Genomic DNA, 19,285 nt, shown 5'->3' on the forward strand with positions numbered 1-19,285 from the left:
TTACATTGTCCCCGTTGCTCCGCAACTTCCAGAAGGGCTGGATGAAGAGCCAGGAGCCTTCATTGCCTGTTGCATCCAGCGTCACCCGCATGGCATTCTTCTCCAGTAGGGCAGGCAGCCGCTTGTTCACGGTCAGGTACTTATTGCTCTTCATGTGCAAGAGCTGGGGGGCAGGCAAGGTGCAAGTGAGGGTGCCAGGCCCCAGGAGGCCAGCTTGTCAGGGAGGGGCACTCTAGGGGGCCCACTGGTCACAGCTGGACACACATACAGGGTCAGATACACAGACATAAATACACAAATGGAGACACATGCAGCCACAAGCACAAGAACACATATCTTCCCGCATCAGGTACCCAGGTGATCACAATAAAGGAAGCCAGCATTTCTAAATCCTTTCTCTGTATTAATTCGTATAATCTTACAACAATCAAAAGGGAAGTACTACCACTGGCCTGATTTTACAGATGGGGAAACAGAGGCACTAGGAAGTTAAGCAATTTGCCCAACCAAGGTCACAGAGCCAAGATTTGAACTCAGACTCCAGAATCTGTGCTGGTAACCAGTGTGCCAGAAACATGCCCATGGGCACAGCTACTTGGGCCACACAGCAAGAGGTGCACACAGAGCAGATATGCAGTCACAGAGACAGTCCCAGGGCCACCCACTGGGGATGCAACCCCCAGAGGGCATGCTGCTGGCACCCCCACCCAACACCAGCCCAGTCTCTTCAGGGGGAGATGCAACTGGGTCTCACCTGGATTACACTGCCATACTTCACAACATCCCCATGCACCTTCTTGTTCTCTGTGTCATTCTGTTTCTGCTCCATCTGGGCTGCATGCTGCATAGACATGCACAGAAGTGGAAGGCAGGCTCAGAAGCCTGCTCCTGCAGGGTGACATCCCCTACCCCCACACATGTACACATGGGCATGCTCACAAACACATAGAGCTCCTGGCGCTGGACTCAGAGTGACCCTCCCACCCACCCAGGGGCTACCTAGCCTATTCCCTCCCTCTGTTGATAGGGTCTGATAGTCAGGGTATGGAGGGTCAGTCGGAGGTCGGATAGCATGAGGCCCAGGGAACTGAATCCCAATCCCCTGCCCCTTCCTCCTCACCTTCTCTGGAGGGGGCATGCCAGCAGGCCCTTGGGCTCCCTATGCCCTCTGATACCGCCAGCAGACAACCTAAGCTGTGCCTCACTACCCCCATCTTAGCAGACTCCTGATGCTCCCAACACAGAACCCCTGCCACAGTCCAAACCCTGACAGATGTGCCTGGTGCTACTTCCTCCTCCTCCTCCACCCCTCTCCTCTAAGACACTCCCTCCCAAAACTCTATGTGCTCCTGGCCACTGCCTCCAGGAAGCCCTCACTGGTGGGCCATATCCCACTCTGGCAGATCCAACTCTAGTGGCCTTGAGGATTTGGGTGGCTTCCCATTAAGGACCTTTTTCTAAGCACTTCTGTCACATCTGACTGGAAGCTGCCTAAGGATAGACTGACTCCATCTCCTCTGTCAGACTGGGGTTCCTGGAGACAGGGCTCCGTCTCCTCCAACAGACCGGCACTCCCTGAAAGCACCGGCCCCTCTGCCCCATCTTCTCCTCAGCCCCATTATCCAGGCCTCACGGCTGAGACTGGGATGAGGGTGGCTGTTAGGGAAACTAGCCACATACCACATGACTTCCCACCAACCTACAGTGTGTGACGATATGACCATGTGTGTGCACACATGTAAGCGCCCTTACACCCAGGCCAGGTCCCCAGTTCAGTCTTGGCCCATGTTGGCAGCAGGAAGGAAGCCTGTGACAGCCCCCAGCCCGGGAAGAAAGACGGGGTATTTACAACAGACCTCAGGCAGCCCCCCCCCACCGCCCCGTCTCTTCAGCCCAGCTCACAGCTCTAGGGGGAGGCCCACCCTCTCCCATTTCCCACCCACCTCATCACAGAAGGGGACACAGGGAAGCAAGGTCTACAGGACAGGGGGTGGGGCACCAGGCCTGAGGGAGGGCCTCAGAAAACAGGCTGCAAAGCTGCTGACCATCCAAACCCTCCTCCTCTCTTCCCGGGGACTGGGCCGGGGCCCTGGGGTCTGTCTAGAGAGGGCTATCTAGGATGTCAGCTGAGCCACTGCCCCCAGGAGGCCCATGACCAACCACCAGGCACTTCCATTGTGCACTGTCCGTGTGTTCAATGAGCCCAAGGTGGGTCAGAGACCTGGGGCCATTCAGGCCCTACCACAAACTCACAGGATGAGCATGGACACCCCGGCCCCCTCTAAGGGCCCCAAGATCCAACTCCATAACATGAGGGAGGAGGTAAAGATTGGTTCTCGGGGTGCCTGGGGGGCTCAGTTGATTAAGCATCTATCTTCACTCAGATCATGATCCCAGGGTCCTGGAATCAAGTCCCACATGGGCACCCTGCTCAGTGGGGAGTCAGCTACTCCTTCTCCCTCGGCCCCTCCTCCAGCTTGTGCTCTGCTCTCTCTCTTGCTCATTCATTCTCTCTCTCAAATAAATAAATAATTTTTTTAAAAAAATTTTATTTATTAAATCATGAGAGACACAGAGAGAGAGAGAGACAGAGACACAGGCAGAGGGAGAAGCAGGCTCCATGCAGGGAGTCTGACGTGGGACTCAATTGCAGGACTCCAGGATCACTCCCTGGGCTGAAGGCAGCGCTAAACCGCTCAGCCACCCTGGCTGTCCCAATAAATAAAATCTTTAAAAAAAAAAAATGGTTCTCAAATCAGGTTCCCTGGAGCCACGGTCACCAGGAACTACTGGTAACTCCATGTTCAGGCTGTTCACTGCACCACAATGTTCAGCTGAAGGGTTGTAGGGGAGCTGAAATCTAGTCTACATTCCACTCACTGAGCCATGTGCCCAGAGCAGAGGGCTATGCCAGCCTGGAGGAAGGAGCACCTTCTCCTAACTGGCACAGAAGGTCATAGAGATGAGCGGATCACCGGGAAAGCACTCTACTTCCCCTCTTTCACCTCATTCACAGCCCAGCATACCCATTGCTCTCATACTGGGGTTTTTGACTAGGCCACGGCCCCCTTTGGCTTCGATGAGCAGCGGACCCCAGTGTGTGCCCAGTTCCCGCAGTACACATGCAGCTGCACACCTGAGCACACCCACCTGCAACTTCTGGAGAAGGACCACATCGGCGATCTTCTCCTTGTCCTGCTTGGTCTGTTTGGCCTTCCAGTACTGCTTCTGGGCCGAGTAGCGGTTCATGGGACACACCTTGAAGAGGCAGTCTGTGGGAGGGCGATCAGTTCACGCGGGGCTCGGCCCGTGACCCGGCCCCCAATCGCACCTCCACTCTCCCCATCCCTCCTCAGCCTCTCTGCCCCACCAGGGTGGAGAGCTAGTGGTTGGAATAACCCCGAAGAACTTGGAGAAGGCGTGAGAGCAAGATCCCACATGGAAGGCAGACACGGGCCCTCTCCCCCATGGCAGATTCATCAGAGGCTCCTGGGGCCCCACCCCTTGTCCCATCTGTGCCAGCTCTTGTGGACATTGGTGGCTGCCAGCTAATACCTGCCATCCTTCTCTGACCCACTGCCTTGTCGCCCACAGATATCTGGGAAGTTATAGCCTATCCCCCACATGGCTCAGGAACAGCTCGCTCCAAGTGGCTGACACAGGCACAGAACCATCTGGCCTCTGGAGGTGACCCGTCTGCACTGCTGGTCACTCCCCAAATCCCCGCAGGACCAGGCTGAGGTTCCTATTCGCCCTGAAACCACATCCTTGCTTGGCTCTTCCCCTGCCCTGAATGGGCAAGGCTCCCTCACTCCGTCCTCTCAAGACCCCTCCTTAATCAGTTCTGCTTCCAGGGATCTCGACCTGAGATCAAGCCCATCAAAATTTCAGAAGCAGCTTCACCATTCTTATTTTTATTTTGCAAAGTAGACAAAACACCTATGATTTTATGTAAGCCCAAACTCCAGATAGGGCGTCCGATGTTTCTACTTATCCAAAGGAGGCATGAGTTGGAAAATCCTATTCTAAAGCACGGCAGGGGCACCAGGGTGGCTCAGTGGACTAAGCATCTGCCTTCGGCTCAGGCCATGATCCTGGGGTCCTGGGATCGAGCCCCACAGCAGGCTCCCTGCTCAGGGGGGAGTCTGCGGCTCCCTCTGTCTCTGCCCCTCCTCCTCTGTTCGTGCTCTGTCTCTTGCTTTCTCTCTCTGAAATAAATAAAAAGTGTGGCAGGAGGAGATGGAAGGTTCTGGGTCATGGGGAAGTGCTAGCACAGTGGCTGGGCCGCGTTGACAATGCCATGGGCTGTGCTACGAGGCAGCAAGTTCCCTGTCACAGGAGGGAATCACAGCCTGGACAGGGAGCTGGGTTCATGGCCCGTGAGACCTCTGCATGACTGCTCAGGCTCCAGGGGCATGTGCCCAGGACGGGGATGGCTGTGCTGGAGCACCTGGAAGGGAGCTGCTGGGGAGCCCCTCCTTCAGGCCCTCTCCTTCTGCCCTCCGAAAGAAGGCCAGATGCCTGCTCGGGTCAGAGCTGGTCATCCAGCCCCCAGGAACTAAAAGCAAAACTGGGTTTTCTATCTAGCCCATGAACAGGCAGAAAGACTGAATGAGTCAAAATTCAAAGACAGAATTTCCAAGAAGGGAGGGGGGAAACACAATTCCATAAGTGGATAGAGTCACCAAGGCCTGCCATGCCTGGCCCACCTTGGCACCACCAGCACGAACGGCCATCACTTCTGGAAATAAGCACTCAGTTTGCTGGGGAGAGTATGTCTTTACAAGGACCTGCTTAGCACTCAAGAAGCAGCTCAGGTGTCACCCCCTCCAGGAAGTCCTACTGCTTCTTCAGGCTGGGTTGGAGCTCCCAAGGGCTCCCCAGGTCCCCCAGTTACCACATGGAGGCCACCAGTTCCCAGCAGAAGTCGGAGAAGGGGACCATGCCAGGGATTGTTTTGCGAAGGGGTAGGGAAAAGTGGTTGTCCCAGTAGAGGTAACAGTGGGCGTTCAGTGGTCAGGACAGGGATGCTGACCACCTGCACCATAAATATTGTCCGGCATGACTCCTGCCGAGAGCATCCTGCCACACTCTGGCAGGTAGATAGCCGCGGGCAGGGCTGTGAGCCCAGAGGGGCACACAGAAACACAAAGCATTTTCTGCATGGTTTTAGCAAATGCTGAATTGTTTGGGAATGCAACTCAGATATAAACTGAGGGAATTTGTGTTCTTTGTATTGTTCCAATTTTACCAGGAGTTTTTTTGTTTTTCTTTTCATTTGTTTTGCTGTTTCAGAGAATGTATCACTCGTGGCTGGACCACATGCTTGCGTTTGTGGCTGCCCTATTCATGATTCACAGGCAAGCTCTGACTGCTTCCTTGGGTCTTCTAGTTGTGTCCAACATCTACTTCTAAAATGTGTATTATTTCATTATAAATTGCTCCCCTTTATTCTTTTTTATCACACTTAGGACATTGCATTGACCTCGCTCCCTCCTCCCAGCTCCAGGGTCACTCAGACCCTGCCCCTGGACGCCCATTTTATATTGCATAAATATAGACATGCATCGATTGTGTTATTTTTGAATTCTACTTCATAATACTCTGATTCTGACAGGCTCATCTGCAGGTGGGCAGGGCCATGTGGAGCTCATCACCATGTCCCCAGCCTCTAGCCTGGGCTCAGCGAGTATCTGCCAGATGAATGCATGAATCTAGAAATGACTCTCTCATGTGGATGAGATGGGGCTGAATTTATAGCCGAGAAGGGAGGAAAGGGATGAGGCACTGCAAATGGAGGGACGGGCAAGAGAGTGGTGGAAGGGGCAGTGAAGTGTCAGCAGCCAGTCACACTTGGGGTCTGGCCAACTGGGATGGGCGGAGGCAGGCCAGGGCCCTGGGTCTGAATGAGCCTGGAGCCCGCAGGTCTTGGTGATCATGAGATCCCTGGTCTCCCTGCACCCCTACTCCTCCACACCCCCACCACTCCCAGTCCAGAAAGGTGAACAGAAGGAAAGAGAGATGCTGCCCCAGGTCGCCCTAGAGCAGAGGTTCTCAAGCTTTCTGAACTGGCTCACCCAGGAAATATATTTTTGGATCACCATTTCATGAAACAACATGGCAGGAGCGTCTGTCCCTGGTAAGGGGGGCAGTCTCTGACAGGGCTAAAAACCGTGGTTATGATATCTTTTGGATCAATCCAACCAGAAAGCAACTAACACAACTGGATTTTTCAAATGGATATTATTTTAAGACTTCTTAAAGAACTGACAAAATAGTGAAGAATTATTGGGCCCAAGCAGAGGATCAAAGGGAAGTCAGAAAGATATAGAAACACCCAAGCTACTTTCACCCTGAGGATATTCACTGATTCCAGAAATAGGCTTTTATTTGGATGGCTTCATCAGGTGATGGAGGGTGGTGGTGCAGAAATCCAAACCCAGGCCCACAGAAGGTGAGAATCTAAGAGGATACCCTCCGTTCAATAAGCTGGAACTGCGCTGGGCTACACCCCCAAGTGAAGGCTGAACCCGAGGCAGAACAGCTCCTTCTAGAAACCAGAGCCTTGCTAGAATCTCCTGGATGCTACAGAAACCCCAAACCTGAGCCCAGCTTCAGGCAGTCTTGGACAAGTGGAGTGCCAGGAGTCTCGTAATAGGATACACACACACCCGTCCTCTCTGGAGAAAGGTACCTTCCTCCTAGTCCACAACCAGTCACACCAATTTTTTCAAACACTGACTGCACTCCAGTGTGCAGTCAAAGCTAACCAGGAACTCTCAGGAACTAGCTGTCATGAGAGAGAACCAACCCACCAAACAGAGAGTAGAAACAGACGCGAAGAGACTTCAGGCACAGACAACATCTGCAGAACAGATAGCCTACTCTGCTTAAATCCACAAAACTTTGAAGATCCCTGCAGAGAGGAGGAAACTATAAAAAGTAACATAAGTAACATCAAAGGCTGAAAAAGAACGCCATGGAATCTCTAGAAATAAGAAAGCTTCAATAACCACATTTAAAACTCCTTGAACATATTTAACAGGAAGGAAGGAGCTGAAGGAAGAATTAATGAAATATGAACGACCCCTCCTATGGTGATGCACTCGAATTCTATTCTATGCAGGTCTTTAAAGGATGGTGGAGCCCCATTAGAGGGACCTCACACGGCCACTAAAGGGTCAGAGCCTGAGTTTGAATGAAACACCCCGCCCAGGAGCATCCTGGGAGTGGGAAGGAAGCCAGAAATGAGCCCTCCCTACTCCCGACTCTCCTGTCTTGGAAACAGACTCCCTAGCACTTGTCTAACCTGTCTCTTTCTCTCACACACAGATCTCCCTTAGAGCCTTGCCCATAATACCTGTCAGGAAATGCTTGTTGGATGAACGAATGACTTGAGTCCCCTAAAACGTCTGTGGCCCATCTCTACACACACCTCCATGCTTTCACGGTGCTTTCGGCCCAAAGGCAGCCCTGCCAGGACCCCAGAAGGGGCTGGAACCTTTCTTCTCACCAAACCACAGGGCAGAAAGGCAGAGAAGAAGAAAGATGGGAGGGTGGCCAGGAGACTGGGCTCACACCGGAGCAGCAGCATCGAAGGCCAAGAGAAAAGTCTGGGTCCAGGGAGGACTCCAACAGTAAGGACTGTGTGTGTTGGGGGACATGAACTTGCAGTTGAGGGGGCACAGGGCCTGTGAGGCTGCAGACAAGAGGATATTCACATAGTAAATGAAGTCGAGTGACCTTCCCTTAAACTCAAGTTTGTAATACTCCAAAAGCTACTGCCAGTGGGGAAGCTTTAGAAAACAAACTCCTGGGGCACCTGGGTGGCTCAGTCAGGTGAGTATCTGACTCTTGGTTTCAGCTCAGTTCATAATCCCAGGTCATGAGATCGAGTCCTGGGTCGAGCTCTGCACTCAGCATGGAGTCTACTTGAGATTCTCTCTCTCCCTCTCCCCCTAACCCTCCCCTAGTTCATGCTCTCTTTAAAATAAATTAATTAGGGACATCTGGGTGGCCTTCAGCTTAGGCATGATCCCAAAGTGCCGGGATGGAGTCCCACATCAGGCTCCCTGCATGGAGCCTGCTCCTCCCTCTGCCTGTGTCTCTCATGAGTAAATAAATAAAATCTTAAAAATAAAATAAGTAAAATGAAATAAATTAATTAAATCTTAAAAAAAAAATACAAACTCCCAGGTCCTGCATAGATTCATGAGCCTGAGGGGTATGCATTAGTAAAGGCACCCCTGACCCCAAATAGTTCTGCTGCTCCAATACGATTCAAAAGTACCAGTGCTGAGGACTCGAGATGAGAACAGAGCACAGGGAATAAAGTTCTACAGTCATAGTCACATATAAGCTCAGTGTAAATCATGTAAACATCTGCTTCTAATTATTTTCGACAGTTAGAGACTCGACCTATTGAACAAAACACGGAAGACTTCATTGTGGTTACAGAAGAGAAAGGCAAGGTTGTTCAGTCTCTATGTAAAACTGAAAGTGCACCTGATAGCAGAGGGAGGGGGTGTGGGGCAGCATCCGGGGTTGCTGGCTGCAGAGAAATGAAGGTGGAACTGATGATCCCTGGGTTCCTGGAGGTGACAATGGGGAATCGCCACCAGGCTGCCTAGGGAGGATGGGGCAGAGGAAGTGGAGGAGTGGCCAAGGGAGCTAAATTCTCCTGGAATGAGCTAAAACACTGAGAGATCTGGGAGGGAACAGAAGGAACAATGGAGAGTTGGAAGGGGCTGCCTTCTCCTATGACACTGATTCCAGCTGCCCCTGCCCCTCGACTCAGCCATCTCACTGCTGGTCCACCTTCCAAGAGCGCACCTCCGTTTGTACAACATGACAAAAGACAAGGGTCTTCACCCACAGCACTATTGGAGAAGATGGAGATTAGGAAGAGCCCAAGTGCCCATCAAAGGGGACTGGCTGGGATCCCTGGGTGGCGCAGCGGTTTGGCGCCTGCCTTTGGCCCAGGGCGCGATCCTGGAGACCCGGGATCGAATCCCACGTCGGGCTCCCAGTGCATGGAGCCTGCTTCTCCCTCTGCCTCTCTCTCTCTCTCTCTCTCTCTCTCTCTCTCTCTCTCTGTGACTATCATAAATAAATAAAAATTAAAAAAAAAAAAAAAAAAAACAAAGGGGACTGGCTAAATACATTCCAACAGAGCCACATAATGGAATGCTCTGCAGCTGCAAAAGAGAGAGAGAGGTCAGAAATTCTGACACACACTACACGTGAGTAAACCTTGAGGCTGTCATACTAAGCAAAAGAACCCAGTCACCAAAGGACAAATATTGGATGATTCCACTCATGTGGGTACTGAAATAGTCAAATTGATAGAGATGGAAAGTAGCATGGTGGCTAAGGAGGAGGGATGCGGTGGTAATTATTTAACAGTTTAGAGATTCAGTTTTATAGGAAGACAAAAGTTCCTGGATGGTGGTGGTGGCTGTAAAACAGTGAGAATGTGCTTAATGCCACTGAACCATACACCTAAAAATGGTTAAAGATGGGAAACTTTTTCTTTTTAAATTTATTTATTCATGAGAGACACAGAGAGAGGCAGAGACATAGGCAGAGGGAGAAGCAGGCTCTCTGTGGGGAGCCTGATCCAGGACTCGATCCCAGGACCCCAAGATCACGACCTGAGCCAGAGGCAGATGCTCAATCACTGAGCTACCCAGGTGTCCAAGGATGGAAACGTTTTGTTATGGATCTTTACCACAATTTTAAAATAAATATTTTCTAAATGTTTCAAACCAGGCAAGTCGTAGAAACACTATTTTCACACAGTTGTCTGGGATACAGAACAAAAATGAGTGTTTAAATGAAGGAAAAAACAGAGAAATCTCTATATGCTAATATGAAAAGGTCTCCAGTAGGATCCATAGTAAGCTTTATAAAGAACAACAAAAAAAAGAATGGCGTATACAGAATCCTACCTTTGTGTAAGAAAAGTAGGGGGTGGGATCCTGAATATATGTTTATATTTGAAGAAACCTGGAAGAAGCATAAGTAACTCAGGAAAGTGGTCACTGGCAGGGATCATGGTAGAGGAGGGAAGTGAGGAGACCACGCAGGTGGGAGCAGACCCTCTATACTTCTTTGTACAAGGTTTTGATGTTTTAACCATATGAATAAATTACTAAGTCTGTTTTTCTATATGGTTGCCCCTGGAAAGTGTTTGCATTACTTTTATAAACTGGGGGTGCGGGAGAGGGTGGGCAGGTAAGTACAGAATTTTAAGTGGCCAATAAACATGAAAAGATGCTCCATTTCACTAGTCATCAGAGGAATGCAAATTAAAACCACAGTGAGATGCCATTTCACACCCAGCAGGCTGGAAGAAATTTAAGTGGGACAGAACCAGATGTGGCAAGATCGCTGGTGGGAGTGGGGGGGGGGGGCGTGCCCACAATCTGTAGGGGGATGAGCACACACAGCCCCAGAGGAAGGCTCAAAAGGGCCTCCTCACACCAGGGCTCCCCCTACCTCGGAACACACCCAAGAAACTCTCGGGCACACGGGCCCAAGGAGACATGTATGGGAATGCTCACTGCAGCATGGCTGCCAGCTGCCAACAGCTGGAGATGAGCTAAATGTCCATCCACAGGAGAAAGGATAAATGGCTTGCAGTTTATTCACCCAGTGGAATATTACACAGCAATTAACCAGATGAACTAGAGCCACATGCATCAACATGGAGAAATCTCAAAAACAATGCGGAATAGGGACGCCTGGGTGGCTCAGTCAGTTGAGCGTCTGCCTTTGGCTCAGGTCATGATCTTAGAGTCCTGGGATCGAGTCCCACATCTGGATCTCCACTCAGTAGTGGAGGAGGGGTCTGCTTCTCCCTTTCCCTCTGCCTGCCACTTCCCCTGCTTGTGCTCTCTCTCTCTCTTCATGTCAAATAAAGAAAATATTTTTTTAAAGTGCAGAATGAAAAATGTGCAGAAAAAATTTAATATACAGGGTTATAAAAATGGGAAATACTCTGTGTTAGTTATAATAGCCCTATGTATTAATAGCGAAAGTATAAAATCAGGCTCTGGAATGATACACAACAATTTCTTTTTTTTTTTTTTTTTAAGATTTTACTCATTTACTTGAGAGAAAGCATGAGCAGGGGATGGGGGGAGGGGCAGAGGGTGAGGGAGAAGCAGAGTCCCCCCTGAGCAAGGAGCCCAACATGGGGCCCCATCCCGGGACCCCAGGATCATGACCTAAGCCAAAGGCAGACACCAACCTGACTGAGCCCCCCAGGCGCCCCGATACACATCAATTTCTGATGAGTATTTGCCTCTGGAGAGGGAGGGAGGGAAGAGGGGTCAGGGAGAGGACCGAGGGCCTCAGCGACAGGCATAAGATGCTTTAAAAATGACAAGGTCGGGATCCCTGGGTGGCGCAGCGGTTTGGCGCCTGCCTTTGGCCCAGGGCGCGATCCTGGAGACCCACGATCGAATCCCATGTCGGGCTCCCGGTGCATGGAGCCTGCTTCTCCCTCTGCCTGTGTCTCTGCCTCTCTCTGTGTGTGTGTGACTATCATAAATAATAAATAAATTTTTTTTAAAGGGTCATTTAAAAAAATAAATAAAATAAATAAAAAATAAAAATGACAAGGTCTGGGCAGCCCCGGTGGCGCAGCGGTTTAGCGCTGCCTGCAGCCCAGGGCTTGATCCTGGAGACCCTGGATCGAGTCCCACGTCGGGCTCCCTGCGTGGAGCCTGCTTCTCCCTCTGCCTGTGTCTCTGCCTCTCTCTCTCTCTCTCTCTGTCTCTATGAATGAATAAATAAAATCTTAAAAAAAAAATGACAAGGTCTGGGGTACCTAGGTAAGTCGGTCGATTGAGTCCAACCCTTGTCAGGGCTCACGGATGTGGATGGAGCCCCACATCAGGCTCTGCGCTCAGGGTGGAGTCTGCTGGAGACTGTTTCCCTCTCCCTTCCCCTCAGCTCCTCCTCCTAGCTGCGCTCCCCCAGCCCCCCCCATATATATAATAAAAAAACAATAAACTGGGCTTGGAAGGCAGGACATGTAGAGCAGAAGCACAGCTTGGGGGAGTTGGGGGGCACCCAGCCATATAAACACAGGAAGGCCGGTTCATCAGCCTCCTCCCCAACACCAACTCCCCACTGCAACAGTCTCAGGGGGTAAGTGGCCCCTACATACATTCCTGGGGTCCCTGTAGCTTGGTGTATGGGCTCTGAGCCTCCCTAAGGTAGACTGGGAGGCGAGAGCTGCCCCTCCCCATGCCCCCACATGGGAGGGAACATGCCCAGGCTCTGGACCCAGTCAGCAGCACACAACTCAGAGCAGCCATCTCCCCAAGACTCCTACAGCAAAGCAAAGGTCAGGGATGGTGGGCTGGAGTGAGGTGCCCTACACATTGGAGCACCAGTAGCCTGGGCCTCCCCACAGCCTGCAGACTCTGGAAAGAATTCCCAGAACATGTGAGGGCTTGGAATGGCCTCAGATGATGGTTAGAGCTGAAACCACAACCAAGAAGCCAATCAGGGGCTGATGGAGGCAGGCTGGAAGCTTCACTGGGCTTTGCCCACTCAGCCTGGGGGCCTCCAGGGTCAGCATGTGAGGACAACCAAGCTGTAGCAGGAGAAAGGGTGAAACCAGAGTTCCTCGCAATGGCGGGGTCCAGCCCAGGATGGCAGGACAGTACTTACGGGGCCTCAGGACACAGCCATCTCTAACAACATCTAGCCAACTTCCAACACACCTGCCATGGTCCCCATGGCTCTGCCAGGACCTCCTTCCAGTCCAGGGTATTTAGGGAGAGATGCAGAACAATGAGAACCAGGACTCCCAGGCGTGAGGCCAAGCTCTGCTTTTCTCTCCTCCGGGCTTCAGTCAAAATGAACACGTTGGAGGCCATGTCTCTTGTCCCAAGTTCTAACACTTCAACTGTACACACCAGCCACTGGGCTGCACAGAGCCTGGGTTCTGTCTCAGAAAATCAGTTTTTCTCAGGTCCAAATAGGGCCACAGGGAGTTCAGATGGGCCTCTGCTTCAGGACACCTGGGGCAGAGAGGGCAGGGAGGAGGCTGGAGGCTGAGTCCTCTCTCCCACCTCTCTGAGCTGGCTGGGCACGGTGAGGCCACAGGGACCATGGGGCATTTCCCTCTCCCCCCACCCCGACCTTGGGGAGGGCCCCACTCACAGGCTTTGGGATGATGGAGAGGAAGAGAAAGAAGAGACTAGGAAGGACCAATGGGAGAGGAGGATGAGAAGTCAAAAGAGTATTTGTTCTGCTGAGCGGCTTTTTTGTGTCAGAAATTGGCCCCAAACTCTGTCCACTGGAACTCTAGGGCAAATCTTTCTCTGTCACACCCACCTCCCTGTCACCACTGTCACACCACACAGCTGGCTACATACACCTTGACACATGCACACACCTTCCCTTTCCAGTCCCAGGCCCCTCTCTGCCCTGGCACAGCCCACCCTAGGGACCCTCACCCTTACTAACTTCTTCCCAAGAATTTACCTAAATCCCCCAACTAGAGTGGAAATCTGCCCCTCTGTCAGTGGCTTCAAAGCTCTCCTACTTTTTTTTTTTTAAGACTTTATTTATTTATTCATGAGACAGAGAGAGAGAGAGAAGCAGAGACACAGGCAGAGGGAGAAGCCTGTAGCAGGCTGTGTGCGAGAAGCCTGATACAGGACTCGATCTCCAGACCCTGGGATCATACCCTGAGCTGAGGGCAGATGCTCAACCTCTGAGCCACGCAGGCATCCCCAAAGCTCTACTACTTCTGCCTCCAGGAGAGACACAGGCCCCGTCTCAATCATCAGGACCCAGAAGCAGGCATGGTCAGAGCTGTGCCTCCAAGCAGGGCACCCCGCACGAGCACCCTGAAATCCCCAAAGCCCGGGCCCAGTGCCTTCAAGGCTGGGTTCAGCTGAGAGATTCCGGACGGGTCATCACAGCAGTGGGAACTAGAGCAGCCAGGCCTGAGAGAGGTGGCAGGGGTGGGAGGAAGCCTGAGGAGGGGCTGCTGCCTGCATTTATTCCTCAGATGTGTACCACCCACTGAAACAGTGAACAAAACAACCAGAATACCTGCCCTGGTGGAGCTGACATTCTAGCTCCACGGATGGAAAACAAATAACTAAAATACGCGGAGTGTGTCAGACTCATGCCGTGAAGAGAGGGAAAGCAGGGAAGAGAGACAGGGGTGCAATTTTATATGAGGTGATCAGGGACGGGCCCACTGAGGACAGGAGACTGCCGTGCAAGCCAGGTGAGTATTTGGAGCAAGAACCTTCCAGGCGGAGGGAACGAGTAAAAAGGTGCAGAGGTAGATACATGAAAACAGCAGGGAGGCAGTGTGGCTGGAGGGAATGAGACAGGGCAAGGGGTAGGGGAGGAGGTGAGAGGGGCAGCGGGGCCAGATGGCGCAGGGCCGAGGCGTGTTCAGTGGTGAGGCACGTCCAGTGCCAGAGGCGGTTCCCACACACCTGGGCACAGCCTGACCTGAGACCCCCACACAGCCCCACTCAGAGGCCTGGGAGAAAAGCAGAAGCAGAACAGCAGGTACAGGGCCCCCCTGCGGGCGAGGAAGGTCCCCCTCCCTCTCCTCCACCCTCCGGTGGATGGGCAAGGCCCCAGCAGACAGACGGCCAAGGATGCCACAGGATTATCTTAAACCCCGCTTCCCTCCCAGCATCCCCCTGGAGGACAATCCCAGCTAATCTCTCCCCAGAGGAGCAGCCACGTGGGCAGGCAAGGTGGCAGCAGCCCGGCATGTCCCTGCTTGCTCCCACCCTGCCCACCACGCCCAGGATCCGTCTGATTGTCTGTCTCAGCCTCATAGGCAATCACAACAATACCTCACCCCGGCTGGGCACGGTGACAGCAGGATATCATTTAATTCTCTCAGCGCCCTTGGGCCTGCGGGGCGGCTGAGGAGCCCACTGACCACGGAGGACACGGAGGCCCCTGCCCAGTGTCAGGCAGCAGGGCCCTGCCCGGGATCCATGAGTTCCCCCAGGGCTGGCGTCATCCACATGGGGCTGGGGACACAGCAGGGGGCAGGAGAAGGGCCCAACAACCTCACCAGGCAGATGAGGAGACCAGAAGCCCCCAGGAAGAGCTCTCACCCTGGGCCTCCTGAAGCCTGAGGAAATTCTCCCACACCCCTGCCAGCTAAGAAAATGCCCAGTCAGGCAGACAAAGGTGGCCTTGTGGCTGATGGGGGGTTTGGGGGAGGACGGCCCTCTGCCAGAAGTGGGTATGCCCTTGAGAAGTTGGGGGCGGCCCCAGACAACCATGGGGGGCTTCCACAGAGAGCAGCATGAGGGCTGCCGGGCCGTGGGAGCGCTGGCTGGGGTTGAACGGGCTCGTCCCAGGTCCAGGACCTACAGCCTCGGAGGGGAGGCTGGTATGGGGGCGGGAGTCTCACCTCGGAACTTCTTAGGGGGGTTGTCCAGGTCCCCCGCGGCCGGCTCCACCACACAGCGGTCATCCACCAACCTGAGGGACAAGGCAGCTCGGTCAGTGGGAGGGAAGACGCCATCTCCCCAGGGCAGGGGATGCCAGGGCACCAGGGAAGCCTCCAAAAAATCCCTCTCCATCACTGTCACGCTCCCCCCTCAACGCATCAAGGCTTTCCCTTTCCTGGCACGGAGGTTAGAAGACAAGGTCTTTGGGGGCTGGGGCTGGGGGACCCCAGGAAAAGCACAGAGACACACCCAGGCCACCCCCTCTGCCTGACAGAGCTAGAGCTGTCTTGTGAGGGGGGTCTCCTCCAGCCTGGGCTGCCACATGCTGTAGATGCAACTCCCGTGAAAGCCCTGAGACCCTGCCGCCCCGACCTAAGGGCAGTGGGTAATGGAGGAAGGAGAGGGAAAGGCGCTAAGAGAGACGGAGATGAAGTCAGACAGATCAGAAGGGAGAGACAGAGAAAGAGAACAGAAAAGATCAATAGAATCAGAAAAATAAGTAGGATACAGAGGCAGAGAGACACTAGAGATAGACAAACAGAAGTTTATGAGACCTCAAACTAGGGGGACAGTCCTTTGGTCTCCAAGACAGGACAATGAACCTTGCACTTTCTCAACCTCAGTCAGGCTGCATTCCATTCCCTCCCTATAGGCCTACCCTAGGGCCCCAAATCCCCTCCCCCCTTAAACTGCAACTGGGCTTAATCCTGAATCTCTGGAGGACATCTACCCACCCACCCATCTATCTATCCAGCCAGCCACCAATCCATCCATCCACCCACTCACTCACCCACCCATCTACCCTTCCTTCCATTCCTGCATTTAAAAGTCTTCAATGCCATCCCAGCCTCTAGGATACAGTGATGATAACGATCCACCATTTCAGAGGCCAGGTCTATTTCAGCACTTCACAACTGTTCCCTATGAATTCTCACCAACTTCCTCCCAGGGTCTAGTCATTAACACCATTTAACAGAAGAGGAAACTGACTTTGAAGGTGAGATAATTTGCCTGAAGTCAAAGAGCTGATTCCAAAACCTCCTTCTCCTCCCCTCCTTGGGTTGGCTAACAAGGTCTTTTGTGGTCTGACCTCTATCCATTCCCTAGCTAGCCTCACAACTTCTTGCTCCAACCATGCTAAATCTCCAGTTGATCCCAAGGTCCCTGGAGCTCTCATCTCTACAGAGGTGACCACCTCTGCAGTGGCAGCCTACAATGCCGTTCATGCCCAACCCATCCTGGCTTCCCACCAAGACCCAGGCCTAGCAGACCTCACTTAATTCTTCCACACTCAGACCCTCCCTCTACTCTGTGAAACCTTCCTTGGCCAGTGCCAGTGCCCTCCTTCCCACTGGGCCTCCTTCCTCCATGTTCCCGAAGCACCTGGTCCTGCCCCCCCCCCTCTCTTTTTTTAAAGATTTTATTCACTTATTCATGAGAGACACAGAGAGAGGCAGAGACACAGGCAGAGGGAGAAGCAGGCTCCCTGTTGGGAGCCCGATGCGGGACTCGATCCCAGGACCCCGGGATCATGACCTGAGCTGAAGGCAGACGCTCAACCACTGAGCCACCCAGGCGCCCCGGTCCTGGCCTCTCCTGTTGCCATGTCTCTTCCTACTGCAACTAGTTGCCATGTCTACACTATGGGCTTCTTGAGGACAGGACCCTGTTTTTCTCTTTGGCATCAACAGCACTTATGTCATCAATAAGAATAATGAAAGCAAGCAGGATTTTGTTTCTAATATTTTCATATATCATTATTTAATTTTCTAAATCCACTTTGTTATTATTTCCATTTGGTGAGCAGGGAAGCCAGAGTACAGAGAGGTAAACAATCTGGCCAGGGACACACAGCCAGCAAGCAGAAGGATTGGTTTTGAAGCCGGCTGAGAAGCGTCAGAGCAGATGTTGTGCAGGACCTCACAATGATGGGGAGCAGAGAGGCAGCTTGCTCTGTGAGGAGGACCCTTTGGTCTCCTTCCCTCTCTCTGGCCCGCAGCACTGGCTCAGAGCTTGGCCCTCTTCCCTCTGCTATCTGCTCGCATACCCTTCCTTGCACATCTCAGCCACACTCACAGGTTCAAAGGACCACTCAGACACTCATCAATGACTCCCATATCCATCTCCCCCACAAAGGCCAGATCCTACATCTAACACCTCTGCTTGGCTGACCACGGGGATCTCAGACTCAACAGGTTCAAAACTGAGCTCCTCGTCTGCCACCTAAATGGGCTCCTCTTAAAGTCCTCCCAATCTCAGTTGGTGGCAATCCATCCTTCTCACTGCTGGGGCCAAAAAACCTTGAGCCAATCTTTGGCTCCTCTTCCATTCACCTCTCACACCCAATATGTGAGGAAACCCTGCAGGTTCTATCTTCCAGATCTGTGTGGAGTCTGACCACTTTTCATCTTTGCCACCACCACCTGACCCCCACCAGCTATCACCTGGATGTGAGTAACTGCCTCCTCACTGACCTCCTGATGTGCCCCCCTCATCTCCCTAAGACCTGTTCTCCACACAGCACACACACACACGCCTCACACCTTTACGTTAAAAGGTGAGTCAAATCAAGAACATCCTCTGCTCACAACCCTCCAGAACTACCTATCTGGGTAAAAGCCAAGAATTCACAATGGCCTGAACCTACATGACCCAGCCCTCACCTCTCTGACCTCATCCCCTCCCTCTACCCCCTGCCCACTTCACTCCAGCCCACAACCCTCCCCTAGGTTCCTCAAACCTTCCAGGAGATTCGGCACTAGTTCTTTTGTCTGCCCTCAGACACCCTTCTGGCTCCCTCCCTCACCTCCTTCAGATCCCCACTCAAATGGCCATTCCCCTGAACACCCTCCCTTCCTAACCATTTCATTTTCATTTTTTTTTTAGGATTTTATTTATTTATTCATGAGAGGCACACAGAGAGGCAAAGACACAGACAGAGGGAAAAGCAGGCTCCCTGCAGGGAGCCCGATATAGGACTCGATCCCGGGACCTTGGGATCACAACCTGAGTGGAAGGCAGACGCTAAACCGCTGAGCCACCCAGGCACCCATCTCCCTATCTGTTTTTGTTGTTGTTGTTTTGTTTTGTTTGTTTGTTTGTTTTTAATTCATGAGAGACACACAGAGAGAGAGAGAGAGAGAGGCAGAGACACAGGGAGAGGGAGAAGCAGGCTCCATGCAGGGAGCCCGACGTGGGACTTGATCCCAGGTCTCCAGGATCAGGTCCTGGGCTGAAGGCGGCACTAAACCGCTGAGCCACCGGGCTGCCTTCCCTATCTGTTTTAAAACTCAGAACTGCTCTTTCTCACACTCCTCATTCTTCGCCGCCGCCTCACTATGCCCATAATATTTCTCATCACCTGACCTGTTGTATATTTTACTTATCTATTTTGGTTACAACCCCCCTACACTTGGGATGGAAGATCCATGAGGACAGGGATGTGTCTGTTTTGCTTCCTGCTGTATCCCCAGAATCTAGACCACTGCCTGGCACAGAGAGGGCATACATGGAATGAATTAATTCATTTGACTAGCTGCTGAGGAAAGTATTTGAGAAGCAAAAGGTAAGGTGGGTCCCTGACTCGAGGAGTTTAAAAATCTCCTTGGGAAGACAAGTCACATTCTCAGAAGAGTTAATGTTATGAAGAATATGTATTAGTGCCAACTGGTGGTACCAGCTGTGGATTTTGTCCAAATTTAGGGAAAGAACAGGTCAGAGCTTGGCCAATCAGAGAAGGTGCGAAAGAAGAGGCAGGAGCTATACAGAGCCTTGAATAATTCATAGAGTTTCCTGTGAGACATTAGTGAATCAGATTAGCT

At 52.3% G+C, this 19,285-nt stretch overlaps 1 protein-coding gene across 5 annotated transcripts in view; it reads right to left on the reverse strand.

Moving 5' to 3' along the window:
- The window catches only part of ITPR3 (inositol 1,4,5-trisphosphate receptor type 3), a 68,242-nt gene that overhangs the window by 37,098 nt on the left and 11,859 nt on the right, over positions 1–19,285 (reverse strand). For all 5 annotated transcript variants that reach the window (XM_072833419.1, XM_072833420.1, XM_072833416.1 and 2 more), the window contains exons 2-5: positions 15,425–15,495; positions 3,151–3,272; positions 755–841; positions 5–163 (exon numbers count right to left, since the gene is read on the reverse strand). In XM_072833419.1, the coding sequence (XP_072689520.1) occupies positions 5–163; positions 755–841; positions 3,151–3,272; positions 15,425–15,495 (439 nt within the window). The remainder of the gene's footprint in view (positions 1–4; positions 164–754; positions 842–3,150; positions 3,273–15,424; positions 15,496–19,285) is intronic.

The sequence above is a fragment of the Canis lupus genome, chromosome 7 (assembly GCF_048164855.1).
Source record: "Canis lupus baileyi chromosome 7, mCanLup2.hap1, whole genome shotgun sequence".
In the NCBI taxonomy this organism is placed as follows: domain Eukaryota; kingdom Metazoa; phylum Chordata; class Mammalia; order Carnivora; family Canidae; genus Canis; species Canis lupus.